The 17730-nt window shown below is 34.1% G+C and overlaps 1 protein-coding gene across 1 annotated transcript in view; it reads left to right on the top strand.

Annotated features, from left to right (window-relative positions):
* The window catches only part of LOC110031134 (protein CHROMATIN REMODELING 24), a 100166-nt gene that overhangs the window by 50025 nt on the left and 32411 nt on the right, over nt 1-17730 (top strand). Inside the window, exons 13-16 of the mRNA XM_020734199.1 lie at nt 3365-3445; nt 3526-3644; nt 4532-4643; nt 16916-16984. Coding sequence (XP_020589858.1) covers nt 3365-3445; nt 3526-3644; nt 4532-4643; nt 16916-16984 — 381 coding nt within the window. The remainder of the gene's footprint in view (nt 1-3364; nt 3446-3525; nt 3645-4531; nt 4644-16915; nt 16985-17730) is intronic.

Raw genomic sequence — 17730 nt, 5'->3', positions numbered from 1 at the left:
AACAGAGAAAATTTCCAACATATGTTTCAAACAGTAATAGGTAGCATGAAACAGATGAGCTTGAGCTAATCATTCATTTTTTAACATGAATAATAAAGGAGTTTGATAACCCATTCTAACATGCATTTCAAGAGGGGCAAATCTCATCTCAAAGCCACCATTACGATACTTCCAAATATCTCAAGCAAGAAGAACAAAGACAACCCACACATTCTTTGTTTTCACCATTTCTAGTGAGTATCCATGCTTAAATTTCAAAATAAGCCTAAGCTTCACTTCTAAATACTTTTTTATTGGAGAATGGAGATGTTTTTAGATGCCATCCGAAATAGTGTAAAATAGAGGAGGGAAGAAAAATACCTCTTAATGCCGACTTAAAGCAAAAGAAAATGTAAGAAAGATCCAATGAAATGCCTCCCAAAGAGATCTTCTAAAAAAGAAACTTCAAAAAAAATAGCAACCGGCAAATCCTTTAAACTTCCAGCACACCAGAAGCTAGTCAAACAGAAATTTCGACAGAGTTTTCTTCTTGAAAGCTTTGAGAAACAGCCACCAACGGATGCTCCACACCCCAACACACAAAAATCAAATTTTAGATAAGATGTTAGTAGAGCTTTCTCCCCCAAAACTTCCCACAGTAAAGAAGAAAGAAAATAGTCTCTCGGACAGCAAAGAAAAAAGAACCAGCCTCACAACAGCACAAAAGCCACTCCTCTCATTTCAGACTTTTCTCAAGAGAAAACAGGATTCCAGAAAAAATTCCAGCAAACAAATAAAATGGTAGCACCTCTCCCTCAAGAAAATTTCGGCCAACCTTAGACCCTCCCCCAAAGTGGGGTTTTTATAGCAGAGAAAGGAGCAAAGAAGCCACCTACCAGCCTCCTTGGTCAGGAAATCATGTAAAGGGAGAGGATGAGAAAGATTTAAGGCAAGAGGAAATGCAGCCTAGGGCAGAGGAAGAGTCGGCCAGGTGGAACTTCGCAGTTGGAGAACTGCTCAGTCGAGTGGAGCTCGAGGAGGCGAGCCGCGTGCGCGAACAGCAGTGGAATGCAGCGTGTGAGGGAAGAGATGTAGGAGACGAGGCGGACGAGGGTTCGATCGTCAGGCTCGAGTGCGGCCGATCGCGGGAGAGGAGACGCGTGCGGAAGCTAGGGCTCCGCCCGAGCGGCTCTCGGTCGAGGCAGAGGAATGTCGTGTGTGGGTAAAGGTAGAAAATGACTTAGGGTTATAAATCCTGATATTATAAATGATAAATATATAAAATATTTGATATTTCTTAACATAAAATTTGATTAGTACCCTTTTTGTTCGTGCGTCACAATACAACAAAATGAATGTTCCTTTTAGGTAATTTTGACGCTCCGGACGCATTGACGCGATCCGTTTTGCCACCGGAAGTCGTTTTGACGAATTCATCGATTTGCATGCCAATTTTCTCGTGTCAAAAATATGACAATATGTGTGTCCTTTCCTACCAAAATTAGTATCCCGGACGAGTTGACGCAGTCCATTTTGTCGTCGGAGGTCATCTGGAGAAGTTCACATTTTCACCCATCTTTTAGGTTCAATTAAAATCCATTCCTCTCCTTTTAGAATTTTCTCAAGAGAAAACAAGATTCCAGAAAAAAAATTGCAGCATACAAGATAAAAACAAATAAAATGGCAGCACCTCTCCCTCAAGAAAAGCTTAAAGTTCTATTAAGAATTTTTTCCTTGAGTCTTCACAAAATAGTCCATAATCGCTCGTTCGTAAAACGATGGTCTTGTGCAAAAAATGCTAGACATCAAACGAAAATAAGAAGTGGTTAGACTTTCTAAAAGGGTGGGTCCTAATTCTAGTTTTCTAAGATGGTCAATAGGAACTCCTAGAGTTAGATCCCAAGACCCTAAGAAAAAAAGAAATGACCTCAAAAATGAGGTCAACAGTGCTCGACCTTGAAAATCTAATAAGTCGGGCATTTTGATACATTCAACAATATCTTTCTTCATTCATGGCCATCGAAATATTAACTTCAAATCTTTGTATATTTTGGTGCTGCCTGAATGAATTGTGTACTCTGAATGATGAGATTCATGTATAGTTTCCTGTCTCAAATTAGAATCAAAATGTATCCAAAACTCCAACTTGGTTCCGATAATATCATATTCATCAATAGGCATATCCAACCTCTTTCTTGATTGAAGTTGCTCTAGGAGTTTCAGATATTCACTGCTAACGTTCTATGTTGCCTTGATTCTATCTATTAGAGTTGACTGCACCGTTAATTGATATAAATATATTATATCACTTGGTCTTTTGACTTCTGCAAGACATCAATTTTTTTAACCAATTTCACTTCTTCAGAAATAATCCAACTTAAACTACATGGGGATTTACAGCTCAAAGTATGAAGAATTACTTTGCTCGACCAGGATAATACTATTTGTCCAGATCACAATTCTTAATAATTTCTGGCCATCTCTTGTGTCTCAAATTCCATTTTTTTTTATGTGAAAATGTATTTTAGACTCTGATAATCAGTGAAAACTTCACGCTTCACATCGTCCAATTCTCTCTCTTTTGTTTCCTCTTCTTCTCCCTTGGTCCAGAGTTGCTCTAGCTGTCTAATTTATTTCTTCTCTATTCTTGACCGAGAGCCGCTCCATTCCTCCTTATATTCAGCTACGGTGCTGTGAAGGGATAAGGAGAATTGGGATAAAAATCGGATTAGGCTCATGTGAATAAGTATTAGTATCAATTAACAATTTACATGCAATTATAATAATTCATCCTAGCCATCTAAATGGCTTAAACTTTGCATTCGCGGGTTTGGGAAAGCTACTGTAACATTTAAATAAATAAACATTAATTTAAATAAAAATTTTAGGAAAAATAATTTTATTAAGAATTTATTAATAAAAGCTAATATATTAATTATATATATATATATTTAGGTAATAAAATAATGGAGATCAATTGCGGAATTTTATAAAAATAGTTTTTGTCAACCTTTAGGATGTGCAAAAAATGGGGTATAATTTTGAGAAAGGCTTTGAATATGTTTTTGCTGCTGTTTTTGGCTTTTGATGGCTCATTTATTTCACTTTAAGGAATTTTTTTATTGCGTCAATTAAGCTTTTGGTTACTGTTTGTAGTGTTATGATGTGTGGTCACTTAATTGTACTGATATTAACTCAATCACTGTATTAGGAACATTATTCTTGAAATGATCCTTTTTGCGCTTGTTGGAAATGTTTCTAGCAACCTTATCTTTGGGAATATTTTGTTTCATGTGTTGATATGAGTTGAATTCTTATGACAGTGGCACTAGGCTTCATAGTAGGAATTCTAAATACATCATTTTTATTTGTTTCAACTTTGCAGGAGGCCATTTTTTCCAAGGGATACAACTTCTTACGAATTGATGGAACGACCAAAATTTCTGATAGAGAGAAGATTGTTAAGGTCCATTGTTCATGCTTATAAATAGATTGATTTTTTCATTTGTTTGCTGTCCTAGAAAGTCAACTTTGCCACTAGCACAGGATTTTCAAGAGGGCTGTGGGGCGCCTATATTTTTGTTAACTTCACAAGTCGGAGGACTCGGCTTAACTCTTACCAAAGCAGATCGTGTCATTGTGGTTGATCCGGCATGGAATCCAAGGTGACCCATGTTCAGTCTCATACAAGTCCAACTTACCATTTAACATGCACAATTTGTTATGTTTTTATTCTTTGCAAGTCTAATGCCAACCATCAATATTTTCAAATAACTTCAGATTTAAAAATTAAGGAACCTTTTGTCATTTTTTTCTTTCACCAGACCTTGCTTATTTTATATTTCCTTTGTTGAATTAAACAGTTTTGATGTGTTGTAAGAGGGTAGTTCTATTATTTAGGATGTACCGATGGTAATTTAAAAATATTTGGAGACTTCTTTCTTGCAATTGATAGTATTCACATATTTCAATTCAAGTTAGATTTCAATTTTCATTTCTTAAATATATGTATTTATATCATACAGAATGCTATTTTGATTGACTGTAATCTGTCCATAAAACAATCAATTATAAATTCTGGACTTTGAGCTGATAATTTTTTCTGTGGGGAAAAACTTTTCGATACCTAATTTGAGAATGCATGCTGTGCTTTCTTGATCTGAAGAGCCTCAATACTTGACAACTTTTTTTCAACATATCTTGGGTGGATATATTGCTGCATTAAAGTTTCTGAAAATCTGTTCCTCTTTTGTTCAAGGTTTTCAATTAGTCTCATTACCCTAACGATGATAAGATTTGGATGGATGAATGCTTCACTAATCCATGAGATTTGGCATTCTGTCATTCTGCTGTTAAGCTTCTCATTTCAATTTATTAAGTTTTTTTTCTCTCTTATTGAATATTGAAATATTGCTAAAATAATTCATGTAGAAATAATTGTATTCTTCTATTTTTTTTAATTTAATTGCATTTGTGATGAACTTGCTGTCCTCTTTCTGAATGGCTTGAGCTACTTTCTAATTTTATAATTTTCTTATTGATTTATCTACAGCACTGACAACCAAAGTGTGGATCGTGCTTATCGAATTGGGCAAGAAAGAGATGTGCTTGTTTATAGGTTGATGACCTGTGGAACTGTTGAAGAGAAAATATATAAAATGCAGGTCTGATATATTGCACCTTTTCATTCAAATATGTAGCATCAGCATCAACTGTTCCTATGACACATACATTCAATTTTGTTTTGGATTTGCCCCATACCTTTAGAAATGCTGCCTAAGTGAAAAAAACTGATTTTGAAGTTTCTTTTTTTTTTTGTAATTTTTAGGTAAAATTTAGGAGAGGCCTTATGACCATCGGTAAGATCCATGAACCTAGGATCATTTTATTTTCTGGATTCCAAATTTTAAGAAATACTTGCTGATTCAAATTGGATGGATATGATTAACTGAGTGTTTAATGAGATCTATATCTCTCGGGGCTTCTCCGGCGGCATCCTGGTCATTTTATTTATATAATATATTCATAAAGTATATGTTGATTTGTATAATTTAGTATAATGACTACATTATTTTTCAAGTCTATCAAATTTTGAACAAAATCTATGTCCCAATAGATGCCTAATTGCGCTAACAAACTCTCATTCATATACATTGATGTTAGGTAGGATTTCGGTGTCCAATGGCCAAGAAAAATAACCTTTTTTTGCAGTAGGTTAACTTGAAGTAAGGTCATTTTTCATGCTAATGATATAGCTAAAATGGATTCGTGTATAAACTAATCCTCATATAAAAAAATAAACTTGTAAATAAATCAAAGTTAAATACGGTCCAAAAGTAATTATTTATGCCAAATACAATTGTCTTATATAAGTTTCCATAGTTGTATAAAAAGTTATAAAATTAGATTTGTCACCTAAGTACCGATCTACTTTCTCCATTCCCTTCCCTAAAAATCATAATTATAATATGTTGTGATCTCTACGCACAATGAGACAAAGTAATGTTAAATTAAGATTTAAAAATATAAAAAAATAAATGATATGTTTAGTGATCAGTGATTAACGTGAGCATATCCATTTTTAATTTTAACAAGCTTAGTATGGCAGTATTATTAAAACGTGAGCATATCCATTTATAATTTTAACAAGCTTAGTATGGCAGTATTATTAAATGGATACTATTTGATGCTTGATCATAAAATGCAATTTCATAAGATATCAGTGAAAAGATTGCCAGAATTAAATACAATAGTTAAATGTCTTTATCATATTTTGTTAGTCCATCACATATATGCATCTATTCATTTTTATTTTGATTCTTATTCGTCATTATCCTAGAAATCTCATGATATTTGGCTTTAACATATTTAATGAAGAATTTTGAGAATTTTTTTGTCAACCCATATAATGAATTACACCCTACTATATGTAAGAAAGTGGCCAACACACCGGTCCACAAAAATAGGAAATCAGTATTGATCCCTTTGAATTAGGTATCCTACCAAATTACAAAAATAGAAAAATTGACAATGTCTATTTCAAGAAAAAGGCAAATATTAAAATATAAACCGAGTAATGAAAATAATTTCCTTCCTAATCGAGCACACATGTCAGTTACTTCCTACACTCCCTTTCGAGCTAGGTTGTATATATTACACAAATCAAATTTGGTGTTCAGTTTATTATGACTAAACCTTGGTAGTGCGTTGATGAAAATATTAACTATCTGAAGTCTTATTGGAATATAACTAACCAAGTAATTTCATTGTTAGCCATTTCTGAGATGAAGTGTTGGTCAATCTCGATGTATTTTATTTTTTCACGGAGCTTTGTTTTTTTTGCAATACTAATAATAGCTTAACTGTCATTGAACATCATAATTATGTTATTTTCCTCAACCTTAAGTTTTCATTATTGCATTTGAAGCCACATTCCCTCAGATATTCTTAGTTCTAAAGTATGATATTTAGATTCTGCACTATTCTTAGGGACAATATTTTATTTTTTTCCTTCTTTAAGTGATGTGTGAATCCCTTGGCTACTAGTATGGTTTTGAATATCTCTATACATACATTCATCTCCTTTGTATTTGATTGTGATATCCATTTGCATCCTATAATATTTTTTCATAAACTAACTCTGTAATTGTTCACGTGTTTTTTTTTTTCTAAATTCTGAATTTTTTTCTTAAATGCTTGTTGCCATGCTGGAATCTTTAGAGCCTCTTACATAATGTTGGGAACTTACACACTATCAAGATTTGTCACTAAAGCTCTTTAAGATGGTGGCCACTTTCTATAAGTTACATATCTTTCGATCGAATGACAAGCCAATTTCGGTCACTTTTTCTATTTGCAATTTGTTGATTAGAGTCATCACCCAACAATACAAGAGAGTCGTGAGATAAAAAATCTATATCATTATGATTATCAAATGTGCTGGAGAATTCACTTCCCGGAATCTATATGATTATCAAATGTGCTGGAGAATTCACTTCCCGTTTTTGACATTCTCGAGTCTGCATAGTGTCCTTTACATGTTTAACAGTCTTGGCATAAAATTTCTAATCAGTTCTGTCAAGTTGAGGTGAAGTAGAGACAATTGAGGTTGTTTCAGTGCAGAGTTTGATTCTTCAAGTGGAGCTAGTTGAGTGATAGGATTTAATTGAGTTGCAGGATTTGATTTATTTGAAGAAAAATGACCCGAGTAACTTTGAGAAGGTCTCAAAGATGGTATTCCCTGGAGTTCTTCACTTGAATTTTGGATTTAAGAAGGTAAGAATGATTCTCAAAGAAGGTGACATCCTTGTAGTTGTATATTCTTTTAGTAATTGGAGAGTAACATTTATATCCTCTTCGATCAGAGGAGCATTTGAGGAAGATGTGCATCTTAGAGACTTGGGGTCAAGTTTAGTTTGGTGCTGTTAGTGGATGTGAGTAAATACAGAGTAATGAAAAATTTTCAATGGTAAGTTCGAAGAAAAAGAGTGGATATGTAAATTGGAGTTGATGACAACATTATGAGGAATTTGAAATTTAAGGACTCGACTCATATCCTATTGATGAGATATATGGCTTGGAGTATATCTTCCTCACCAAAGTATTTATGCACATAATTAAAGAATATAATGGCCAGACCATCTCAGGTAAATGTCTACTCTTCCTTTCAATGATCCATTTTGTTAAGGAGTATTTACATAAAAAAATTTTTGAATAATACCATGTTTGGAAAGTTAAAAGACAAAAAAATGAAATTAAATAATTTCTAGCATTATCCATTTTAGAAACTTGAATTTTACTTTGGAATTGAGTGTAGATCATAGAATGAAAGGATTAAAATATGTTGAATATTTCGAATTTTTTTTTTTTCACAAGGAATACTCATGTTGTTCTTGTATGATCATTTGTGAATGATACACATATTTATACCCTATTTATATTTTTGATAAGGGTTTCTAGATTTCACTGTGAATTACATAAAAAGAACGTAAAGGCTTATATTTTAGTTTAGAATATACATACATAGTATGTTTTGCAAGGTGATAAATTTTACATTGATAGAAATTAGACTTTTTTATTAATAAGCAAATGTGAAAATATGTTTTCAATGTATGCAAAATTTGGCTGATTAATTTGACAATGACTTAGCATGACTTGACTTTCAAATAAAATGAACTTAAAATTGTAAACTAGATAGAACTTGAACTAAACTCAGAAATACAATTTGATGAATGTACTATTAGATTTTTTTTTGAGAAAATATATATCACCATAGATCTCAACACTATGAATCACCTTCTTTGAATCCACTATTTAAATATTTCAAAGGTTGGATTACTAGTCACACATTTTTGTATCACGAGTAAGTTTTTTGATTGAAAGTAGATTTGTAGTCAAATTTTAGAACATGAAGAATATAGTTAATGTGAAGATCGTTTGTTAATTCCACTGATCCAGTTCCTGCTACTAATGTGAATGAATCATTAGCTATTTTGACTGCAGAGTAATTGGTGCATGAGTTTTAATTTTTGAAGACATTGTTATCCCTTATCATATGATTTGAAGTTTCAGAGACAACTATCCATGGTTTTGGTTTATTGCTTTGGACAATTAAAGCATGAGATAAGTTATCTTGGTGTGCTAACATGTTGGTAGGTTGCTCGATAAAGGATTGTGGTACTTATCTAGATTGAAACGATGATAAAAAATTTTTAGCTGTGCCTCAATTTTCTCCTTGGTGTATATACTCAATTACTTATTGTTGTTGGTAGTGACTGAAACATTTTCTGAATTCTCCCTATCATATCTTCCATTAGATGACTTCCAATCTGCAAGTTTGGCATGTAATTTCTAATATTTTTCCTTCGGATGATGAAGTTTCTTACAATGACTCCACCATGATTGTCCTTTTTTAGACATATTATTTTGAGAGGAATTGTGAGTATACGTAGTTGACCCTTTAATAGATGATGTGGTATAGTTGTCTGTCATCATCAACTTTTTTCTGCTCTCCTCCGTTTGAGCTTCTGCAAAAACCTCTCGAATGGTATGATTGGGTTTTAATTCTCATGATTCCCACCTGACTTCAACTGGTATTTATTGAGGCCAAATAAGAATTTGATTGTCTTTTTTATTCATTAATCTTCCTATGTAAGGTAGTCATCGAAGCATTTCCAGGAATAAATCTTTTACATGTTTAATTATAGCCAACTGCCTGTGAGAGTGTTAAAATGTTGTGTAATACTCCATTCTCTTTGTGATAAATCATGTACTCTTGTGTCAACGTCAAATAATTATGAAGAATTTTCAGTATTAGAGTAGGTTTCATGTACAATCTCCCATGCTACATTAACTCTTCCATGGAGCAAGGACTTTTCTCCAAATTTTATGGTCATAAAATTTATGAACTATGTCATAACCAAGTGGTCGACAATTTTTCAGGCCTGGTATTTGGAGTCTATCATTTATGGAGCAGATATTTCCCGTGTGAGATGTCTATCTTTCACTCTATCACAGATATGCAACACCAAATTTTGAGAAATCATAAAAATTTTTTAGCACAGCGAAAACATACCCCCAAATGTCGCATCCGAATCAATTTTATAAAATTCTACTCGTTCAATAGATCAAATTGATATAACATGTATGGGAAGATATAAATCATTACAAGTATATACTAAATATTTTAATTAATCCTAATAACTCCCTTATTTCCATTATTGTAGCTGGTCGATATTATTTGCCCTTAGGGGCACATGCAACGACTAGATATGATTAAATGGAAGGGGTTAATTGGGATAATGTTTATATGCCGCATTTCCCTTCATTTCTCCCCTCTTCGACTTTAAATTTTGCTCGTCTGAAGGGTCCTGTAACCCAATTACTGTAGCAGACGGGATGAGCGATAGGTCTGTATTAATTGGGATCATGTTTATATGCCGCGTTTCCCTTCATTTCTCCCCTCTTCGACTTTCAATTTTGCTCGTCTGAAGGGTCCTGTAACCGAATTACTGTAGCAGACGGGATGAGCGATAGGTCTGTGAGTCGAACCTCATTATTGGGTGCTTTAGAAGGAAAGTATAATCTCCACCTTCATGATATTTTTAACATTCTTTTTCTTCCCTATGATATTTTTCTAAGGTTTTCCGCATGCATGGGCATTCTGCATTCTCGTTTCCTTTGAAGGGAGGCAGAAATGTAACCAGCGGTTTTTCATCTCTGTAGTGCCGATCATCTTCCCCAAATGCGCAAAACGAAAAACACTATCATTGAAATAAAATTTAGTCACACATTTTAGGTCAAAAATAAGTTTGCTAATTAACATGAGATTGGAATTTAATTTTGGAACATAAAAAATGAAGTCGAGATGAAGATCCATTGTCAATTCAACTGATCCAATTCTCGCTACTGGTTAGAATGAACCATCAACTATTTGAATTGCAGAGTGGTTGATGTCTTCCATCATATGATCTGAGGCTTCGCAGTCAACTATCCAAGATTTTAATTTATTTCTTTGGACATTAAAAGCATGGGATAATAAACCTTGGTGTGGAAACAAATTGATATGTTGTTGAACAGAGGAATGTGATAGTTATCCAGAACTGGAACTACTAAATATTTTCTGCAGTACCTCAATTTGCTCTTTACTGAACATGTTGAATTCTGAATTGTTGTTGGTTGTGATGGTATCATTTGCACGGTTTTCTTTATTATATATTGCATTAGACGACTTCTAATATGCACTCTTATAATGTAATTTTAATATTTTTCCTTCACATGCCCAACTCTCTAACAATGATCACACCATAGCCATCCTTTATTAGGCTTGCTAATTTGAGAGTTGTTTTGAGTCTACAAGACTAATCCTTTAACACATGTCATTATCAATTTATTTTTCTCTTCCTTCCAAACTTTTGCAAAGGCTGACAAATGGTAGAAATGAGTTTTCTTCCCATGTTTCTCCGCCTGATTTTATTAGTGAAGGGTGTTCATTTTGCATTAATATAAAGTAAAACAACAACAACAACAACAACAGACCTTTATCTCACCAAGTGGGGTCTGCTACATGAATCCCTTTGCTCCATTGTGTTCTATTAAATGTCATAATTTCATTTAATTCTAATAAATTAAGTTTATTTTTTCTATAATACCCAACTCCTTTTAGCTTTACCTTTGCCTTTCTTAACATAAGTTGAATCTAAAACATCTACTCTCCTAATCGGATCATCAGATTGTCGATGTTTAATGTGACCTGTTTAATGTGAGACCAACCCATCTAAGGTGACTCTATCTAATCTTGTCTATCGCTGATGCTACATCAACCCTGTCACAAATATATTCATTTCACATTTTGTATCTAAGGATGCCACAGCCACTCGTCCATCTAACCATTCTCCTCTCAACAACACAAATTTATTTTTATGTTTCTCTGTTAAAAACCAACATTTTACACCATAGAGCATTGCATGTCTCGCCACCATCTTATAAAATTTTCCTTTCAGTCAAAGTGGTACTTTTCAATCACACAATGGGCCTGATGCATTCCTCCACTTCAACCAATCAACTTGAATTCTACTAATAAAATCTCCATCTATTTCACCACCACTTTGAACAATAGATCTGAGACATCTAAAGCTTTCACACCTTTTAATGATTTGATTGCCCATAGTTAAAACTCTGTCACTAGAGCTACTACTACTACTAAAATTACATAACTTACATTCCTTGTATCCAATTTTATTTCTACTCAAACGAAGCCTCCATAATTCAAGTTTTTCCTGAACTCATCTCTAGTTTTATCTACAAGAAGGATATCGTCAGCGAAAAACATACACTTAGGTACATCCTTTTGCCGACCCCACGTAGTGGGATTAAGGCTTTGTTGTTGTTGTTGTTGTTGTTGTTGTTGAAAGCCCATATATGATGTAATCCAACTGAAGTAGGAAAATACTTGGTCAATCCTCATTCTGTTCACACAAGTAACGACTCTGCAATATACATATCTTTAATGACTTGATTATAAGTCATATTAACACTTTTCTTCTCTAAAACTCTCTAAAGGACTTCTCTTGGAATACTATCATAAGTTTTTTCTAAATCAATAAAATCAGGTGTAGATTCTCCTTATTCTTTCTGTACTTCTCCATCAAACCTCTCAGTTAATGTATAACATCCAAAGTAGACTTGCCCTACATAAATCCAAATTGATTATGAGAAATCTTTGTAATACGTTTTAACTTATGTTCATTTACCCTCTCCCATAATTTTAAAGTATGACACATTAACTGAATTCCTCTATAAAGTCAAATGGTTACAAAAAATGTACAAAACTATTCTTCTTGGGCATTAAAAGTATGGACTCTATCCTGTTTTGACATAGTAAAAAACTCGTTCGACATATTCAACAACAACAACAACAACAACAACAAAGCCTTAATCCCACTACGTGGGGTCGGCTACATGAATCCTTTTTCTCCATTGGGACCCAAGATATCTAAATCGTTCACACCTTTTAATAATTTGATCACCCAAAGTCACACTTCTGTCACTAGAGCTATTACTACTAAAATTACATTCCATATATTCAGTTTTAGTTCTACTTAAACGAAGGCCTTTAGACTCCAATGTAGACCTCCATAATTCAAGTTTTTCTCTCCATAATTCAATGTAGACCTCCATATATTCATTTCTTCTCGTTCGACATATTCCTAGACAAAAAAAAGAAACTATCAACCAAGGCTTTTTGAGCACAAAAAACAGGCAGCCTTGTTACAAGAATGAGGAACAAAATGAAACAAAACCTGTTTGAACTCTAGGAAACAAGCAATGTCTGGGTTGTCCGGAGGGCGTTGGTTCCACCTACACTCCTCCATAGAAATCCGGAGGAACTCGATCACATTGATTTTATCCAGATCTTTATTGAGGCCAAGGAGTAGATCTTTATTAAGGCAAATGAGAAATTTGATGGTTCTTTTTTTTCCAGTAATTCTCCTAAATAATGTGGTAATCAGAACATTTTCAAAAGCAGATTTGATACATTTCCAATTGCAACTAAGAGGGTGTCAGGGTGTTGGAATATTCTGTAACACTCAATTCTCCTTATTGTAAATCTTGTAGTCTGATCTCTCTCTCAAATAACTCGGAGGAGTTTTTCAGTGCTACAGTAGGTTTTACGTTCAGCCTTTCTTACCCTTTTAGCTCATATAAAGTAGAAAGTTTTGTTTAACTTTCATTGTCATGAAAATTTTTTATGCATGACATAGCTATGTGGTTTTCAGTCTTTCAGGCCCGATATTTGAAATATGACATTTGTGGAGTCGTAATTTCACCTGTGAGATGTCCATCTCTTCTTCCACATATAGACATACAAAAAAACTATGACCATTGAAGAAAATTATGACCATGCAGTTTATAATTTGTGACTAGCTGAGAGGAGTTATTAGGGATAGAGGCTGAAGATGTAGGCTTGGATCTCGAAGGGACATACAAAAAAACTATGACAATTGAAGAAAATTATGACCATGCAGATTATAATTTGTGACTAGGTGAGAGGAGTTATTAAGGATAGAGGCTGAAGATGTAGGCTTGGATCTCGAAGGAACTTCCAAGGAAGAAGGTTGTGAAGGCATGCTGTGTTTGACCATGATAAGTTTGTGAAGCACGAATATGGAAGACTTGCTGCTCGAACAAAATGTGACGAGGACCTTAGTTCGTTCGCTTGATTGGACGAGTGAATAAGAACTAGGGGGGAGGTGCATACCTCTTAGTTTCCATAAGGTTGATCCAAGGGGAGAGTATTTGTAAACCGACAATTCATAAGAGGGTGACTAGGGCAAACCAAATCAGTTGCAGGGACCAGATCGTTCATTGGCGTAGCGAGCTGAAGCGGAAGAGTCGATCGAGGTATAGTTCTGTGGTCTGTGATCGAATGATCTCTTTGAACAGAGAGTTTCACAGTTTGGTCGAATGGAAGAGACGACTGGCTACTGGAGAAGATAGAGGTAAACGGAGGCGTCGATGGCTAGATCGAGTTCAACGAGGAGCTTGTCAGTGCTGATGAATCACACTAAATAACCATGCTTGTAGATTTGGAAGAATACAAGGATGTCGATCTCGACCTTTCTAGAATTAGTGGGAGAGAAGTGATGCTGCTCGAGCAAGAAATTTGGTTGTGAGCTCTGATACCATGTAAAACCTGACCAAATTTTATTTCTTGCTCATCTCCATGCATTACACCTTGCTACATATAATAATAATAATGGAAGGAAACAAATTAGGAATCTCTTTAATTAGGAAAAATATAAAACTAGGAAAATATCTAATAAAATGAAACACATTTAGTGAAATATATTAAGATGGAAGGAATTAAGTGAATTATATTATGAGGAAAGGACATCAATTCCTTGCCAATCAAGCATGCAGATTGACACTTTCCTATGGAAAGCATTTTAAATTTTTAGATGAGACTAGCTAGAGATTTCTCCCTCAGAATTTCAACATTTTTTGATATGGTTCAAATTTTTCTACAGGCACAAGCCTCTAGTTAATTTCCACTCCCGATGACAAGAGAACACTTTCAATTAATGTTAGTGTTAATCTATTAAATATTCAGAATTAGCATATTAGAGTGTTTTGGTTAAATGTATCACCAAGAGCGAATGGTGGGGTAAATGGTGACAAACCTGATCAAAATATCCAAATTCTGTCATCCAGAGTTGTCATGGGCTCTGGTTAATCAGAGGTGGTAGTTGAACTAACTTGATTGAAGTATCCTTGTCCGCAACCATAAATTGCTGTCCAAAAAAACTTTGTAAGCCTGGGATGAATGCCCATTTCCTCTGCTATGAATTGTTGCCAAATGGAACGAAAAAAAGATGATTACAACCAGAGTTCTTTGAGTGTATAGTTTGCCGCCAAATGATATTTAAGTTATGGTCCTAGTTGTAGCATGTAAGTTTCCTAATGATTTTGCCTCTTTTGTTGTGAAACGTAGAGCACACTAATAAGGCATGAAACATTGATGTAAAGTACATTAATCTCGACACATAGCGAAGCAAAACAAAGTTATCTCTCGGAATAATAATACAATATTTCACATCACTTGTTTGGTCAATACATCAGGTGATGCTCCTTTCCGTATTACCACCACAGGCACAACTAGGATTTACTTAGGTCACACCGTCAAAGGTGCTAACTCACAACCTAGACATATATGGGCAAATAAATGAATTTACCAAAAAAAAGGCAAGTCATGCACACAAGCTTGCAAATGCACAATATGTGAAATCAAGTATTTAGAGGCTAGCCTTGAAACAAAGACGTTAGAGGTGAATACCAAGAAAATACTGTAAGCACGAACATGCTGAATACATGGAAAGCAAATGCGACACAAGTGTGCAACAATTCATACAAACTTGATAAAAAATGGAATGCAACAATGCAACGAGCAATACCATGCAAGTAGGCGGGAGTGCAGAAATGCTAACTCAAGATAAAAAAGGGACTGGCATCACAGAGTCAAGATGTAGTGCCGCGACCAAACTGTTTTTGTCCCTCACATGCATACAATGTGGGACATTATCAACGCACTAAAAGATGCAATTTTAAACTTAACGGTGGGACTATCTTTCCGACGTGGCTCACCAGGTAAGCTATAAAGGGATTATAAGTAGGGGGATCAATTTATAGCTAATTAAGCTGACCACGACAAAATTGCTGTAAACTTAATAGATCTAAGTGGATATGCTACCTCCATAAGGAGGTGCAACAAACGGTTCAGGATAGAAATCTCAAAGTTCCCACACCATAGGGGTTAAGGACTATTCTGTTCCGAACAACCGAACTCAACCAGCGAATTAGTTGTCTAGGGGGTGAAAACCCCTAGGCCAACAACCTATAAAAGGTAATGGACCTAAAATTATTGGGCTTAGCCGAACCCGACTAATTGACATGTAGACCTATAGTTGTTGCACTACGACGAGTGCGGTGCATTGACTCTGTAGTTGTTGCACTACGACGAGTGCGGTGCATTGACTACACATCTACAAGAGATTGACATCAGTCTGGTATGGTAGCATTTTGAATCAAATCTCAGCATATCATCTATTGCTGTTCAAGCCAATAGGAGATTTCCAATCCTATTTTCCAGAAGAGATCAAAATAAGAGAATAAATCTATCATCATTCTTTAATTTTGAGGTTACAAGCTAAGCACCATAATTGAGAGCTTACCCTCGTAATCATTAACTATTAGTTGGATGGTTACTATTTTGTCGTTTTGTTATCATGAATTGTATGCTTTCTTTTTGCATTTTAACCTGATGATACTTTGAATGTGCTTATTTCATTGTCTAATTACAACATTATGTTTTTCTTAAAGGAAAATTCTTGAATTTATATATTTTATGTCTGATAAGCCCACATCTTAAATCTATATCGACTTAGATTAATAGTCACTTGATTCCTGATCATTAAATTAGTATACCATAGTAATTTTGCAAGGCCTGTTTCTTTCACTCTTTCTTTAATGTCTTTCCATCATCAGATGGAAAATATAATTTTGTGACCTGCTAATTTTTTTTATTGATAAATGATTTCTTAAGGATGAAGCAAACTGCAATAATTTTGCATATGACTGTCTTTGACGAAATTTTTACTAAACATATTTACGATTGATTTTACAAAATTTTTTTTTTTTTAAAATTCTTGGTTCATTTGGTTTTAAACTTAACTGTCCTGCATTACTCTTTCTTGAAAATCTTATGAGCCATTGGTCACTAATGAATATTATTTGAATGCCTCTATTTATTTTCACCTCGAGCATGTGTTTTAATATATGTGAAAAATTGACTTCTTAGCTTTATATTCTCTTTTCAAACGAAAACACTTGCACTTTTCATTTTTATATATCATTCATTCAGTTCAAAGCATTGCTGCAGGTTTTCAAGGGTGGCCTTTTTAGGACAGCTACAGAGCAGAAGGAACAAACTCGATACTTCAGCCAGAGGGTATATTCTTAACAAATGACATTAATTAATTTTCCATATGATATTTATGAGAATATTGCAAAATGCCACTGAGTTATGTAGACGAACAATAAAAAAATAGTGGGAAAGTTTTTCTAGCATATTTGAGTTGACTGCCAATGTGCACATTATTCATTTCAAACTAAGAAGGTCAATAGATTTGGTGTATTTTTTGTCTACTTCTATTTATAAGTTCTAGTTGCAAAGCTGCTCTACCATTTCTATGTCAATTAGCTTGCTCCAGCTCCTACTACCTATACAGCCTTATCCCCGGCCTTATCCAGCTCCTACATAAAGGGTACAAACTTGAAAATCATCATCAAATGTTGTGTGGCTATATAAAGGTTACAAACTTGAAAATCATCATCAAATGTTGTGTGGCCTGCCCATGCAAAGAATATAGTGATGACATTTTTAATAAATGAAATAGTGTTTTAGTATATATCTCAAGAAAAAAGTGAGGAAAAGATTCAAAATTTTGGGACTATTAACAGGAATGTATGGAAGGCTGAACATAAAGTTGTTGGGATATACTAACGATGTTTTTGATGAACAATACTCTAGTTGATATTTAAAGTTTTAGCTTTTGGGAAATTGAGTGGATTTGTCTATATACTGAAGCATGGTAGAGGGCAATAAAAGATGCTAATGACGGTTATACTTTTGACAAATTGATTTTTTTTTTTGGTCATAATGATTGATGTTAGTTGTTTTTATTTGTAATATTG

The sequence above is a fragment of the Phalaenopsis equestris genome, unplaced genomic scaffold, assembly GCF_001263595.1.
Source record: "Phalaenopsis equestris unplaced genomic scaffold, ASM126359v1 Scaffold000774, whole genome shotgun sequence".
Lineage (NCBI taxonomy): Eukaryota > Viridiplantae > Streptophyta > Magnoliopsida > Asparagales > Orchidaceae > Phalaenopsis > Phalaenopsis equestris.
This window is presented reverse-complemented; position numbering and strand designations above follow the sequence as displayed.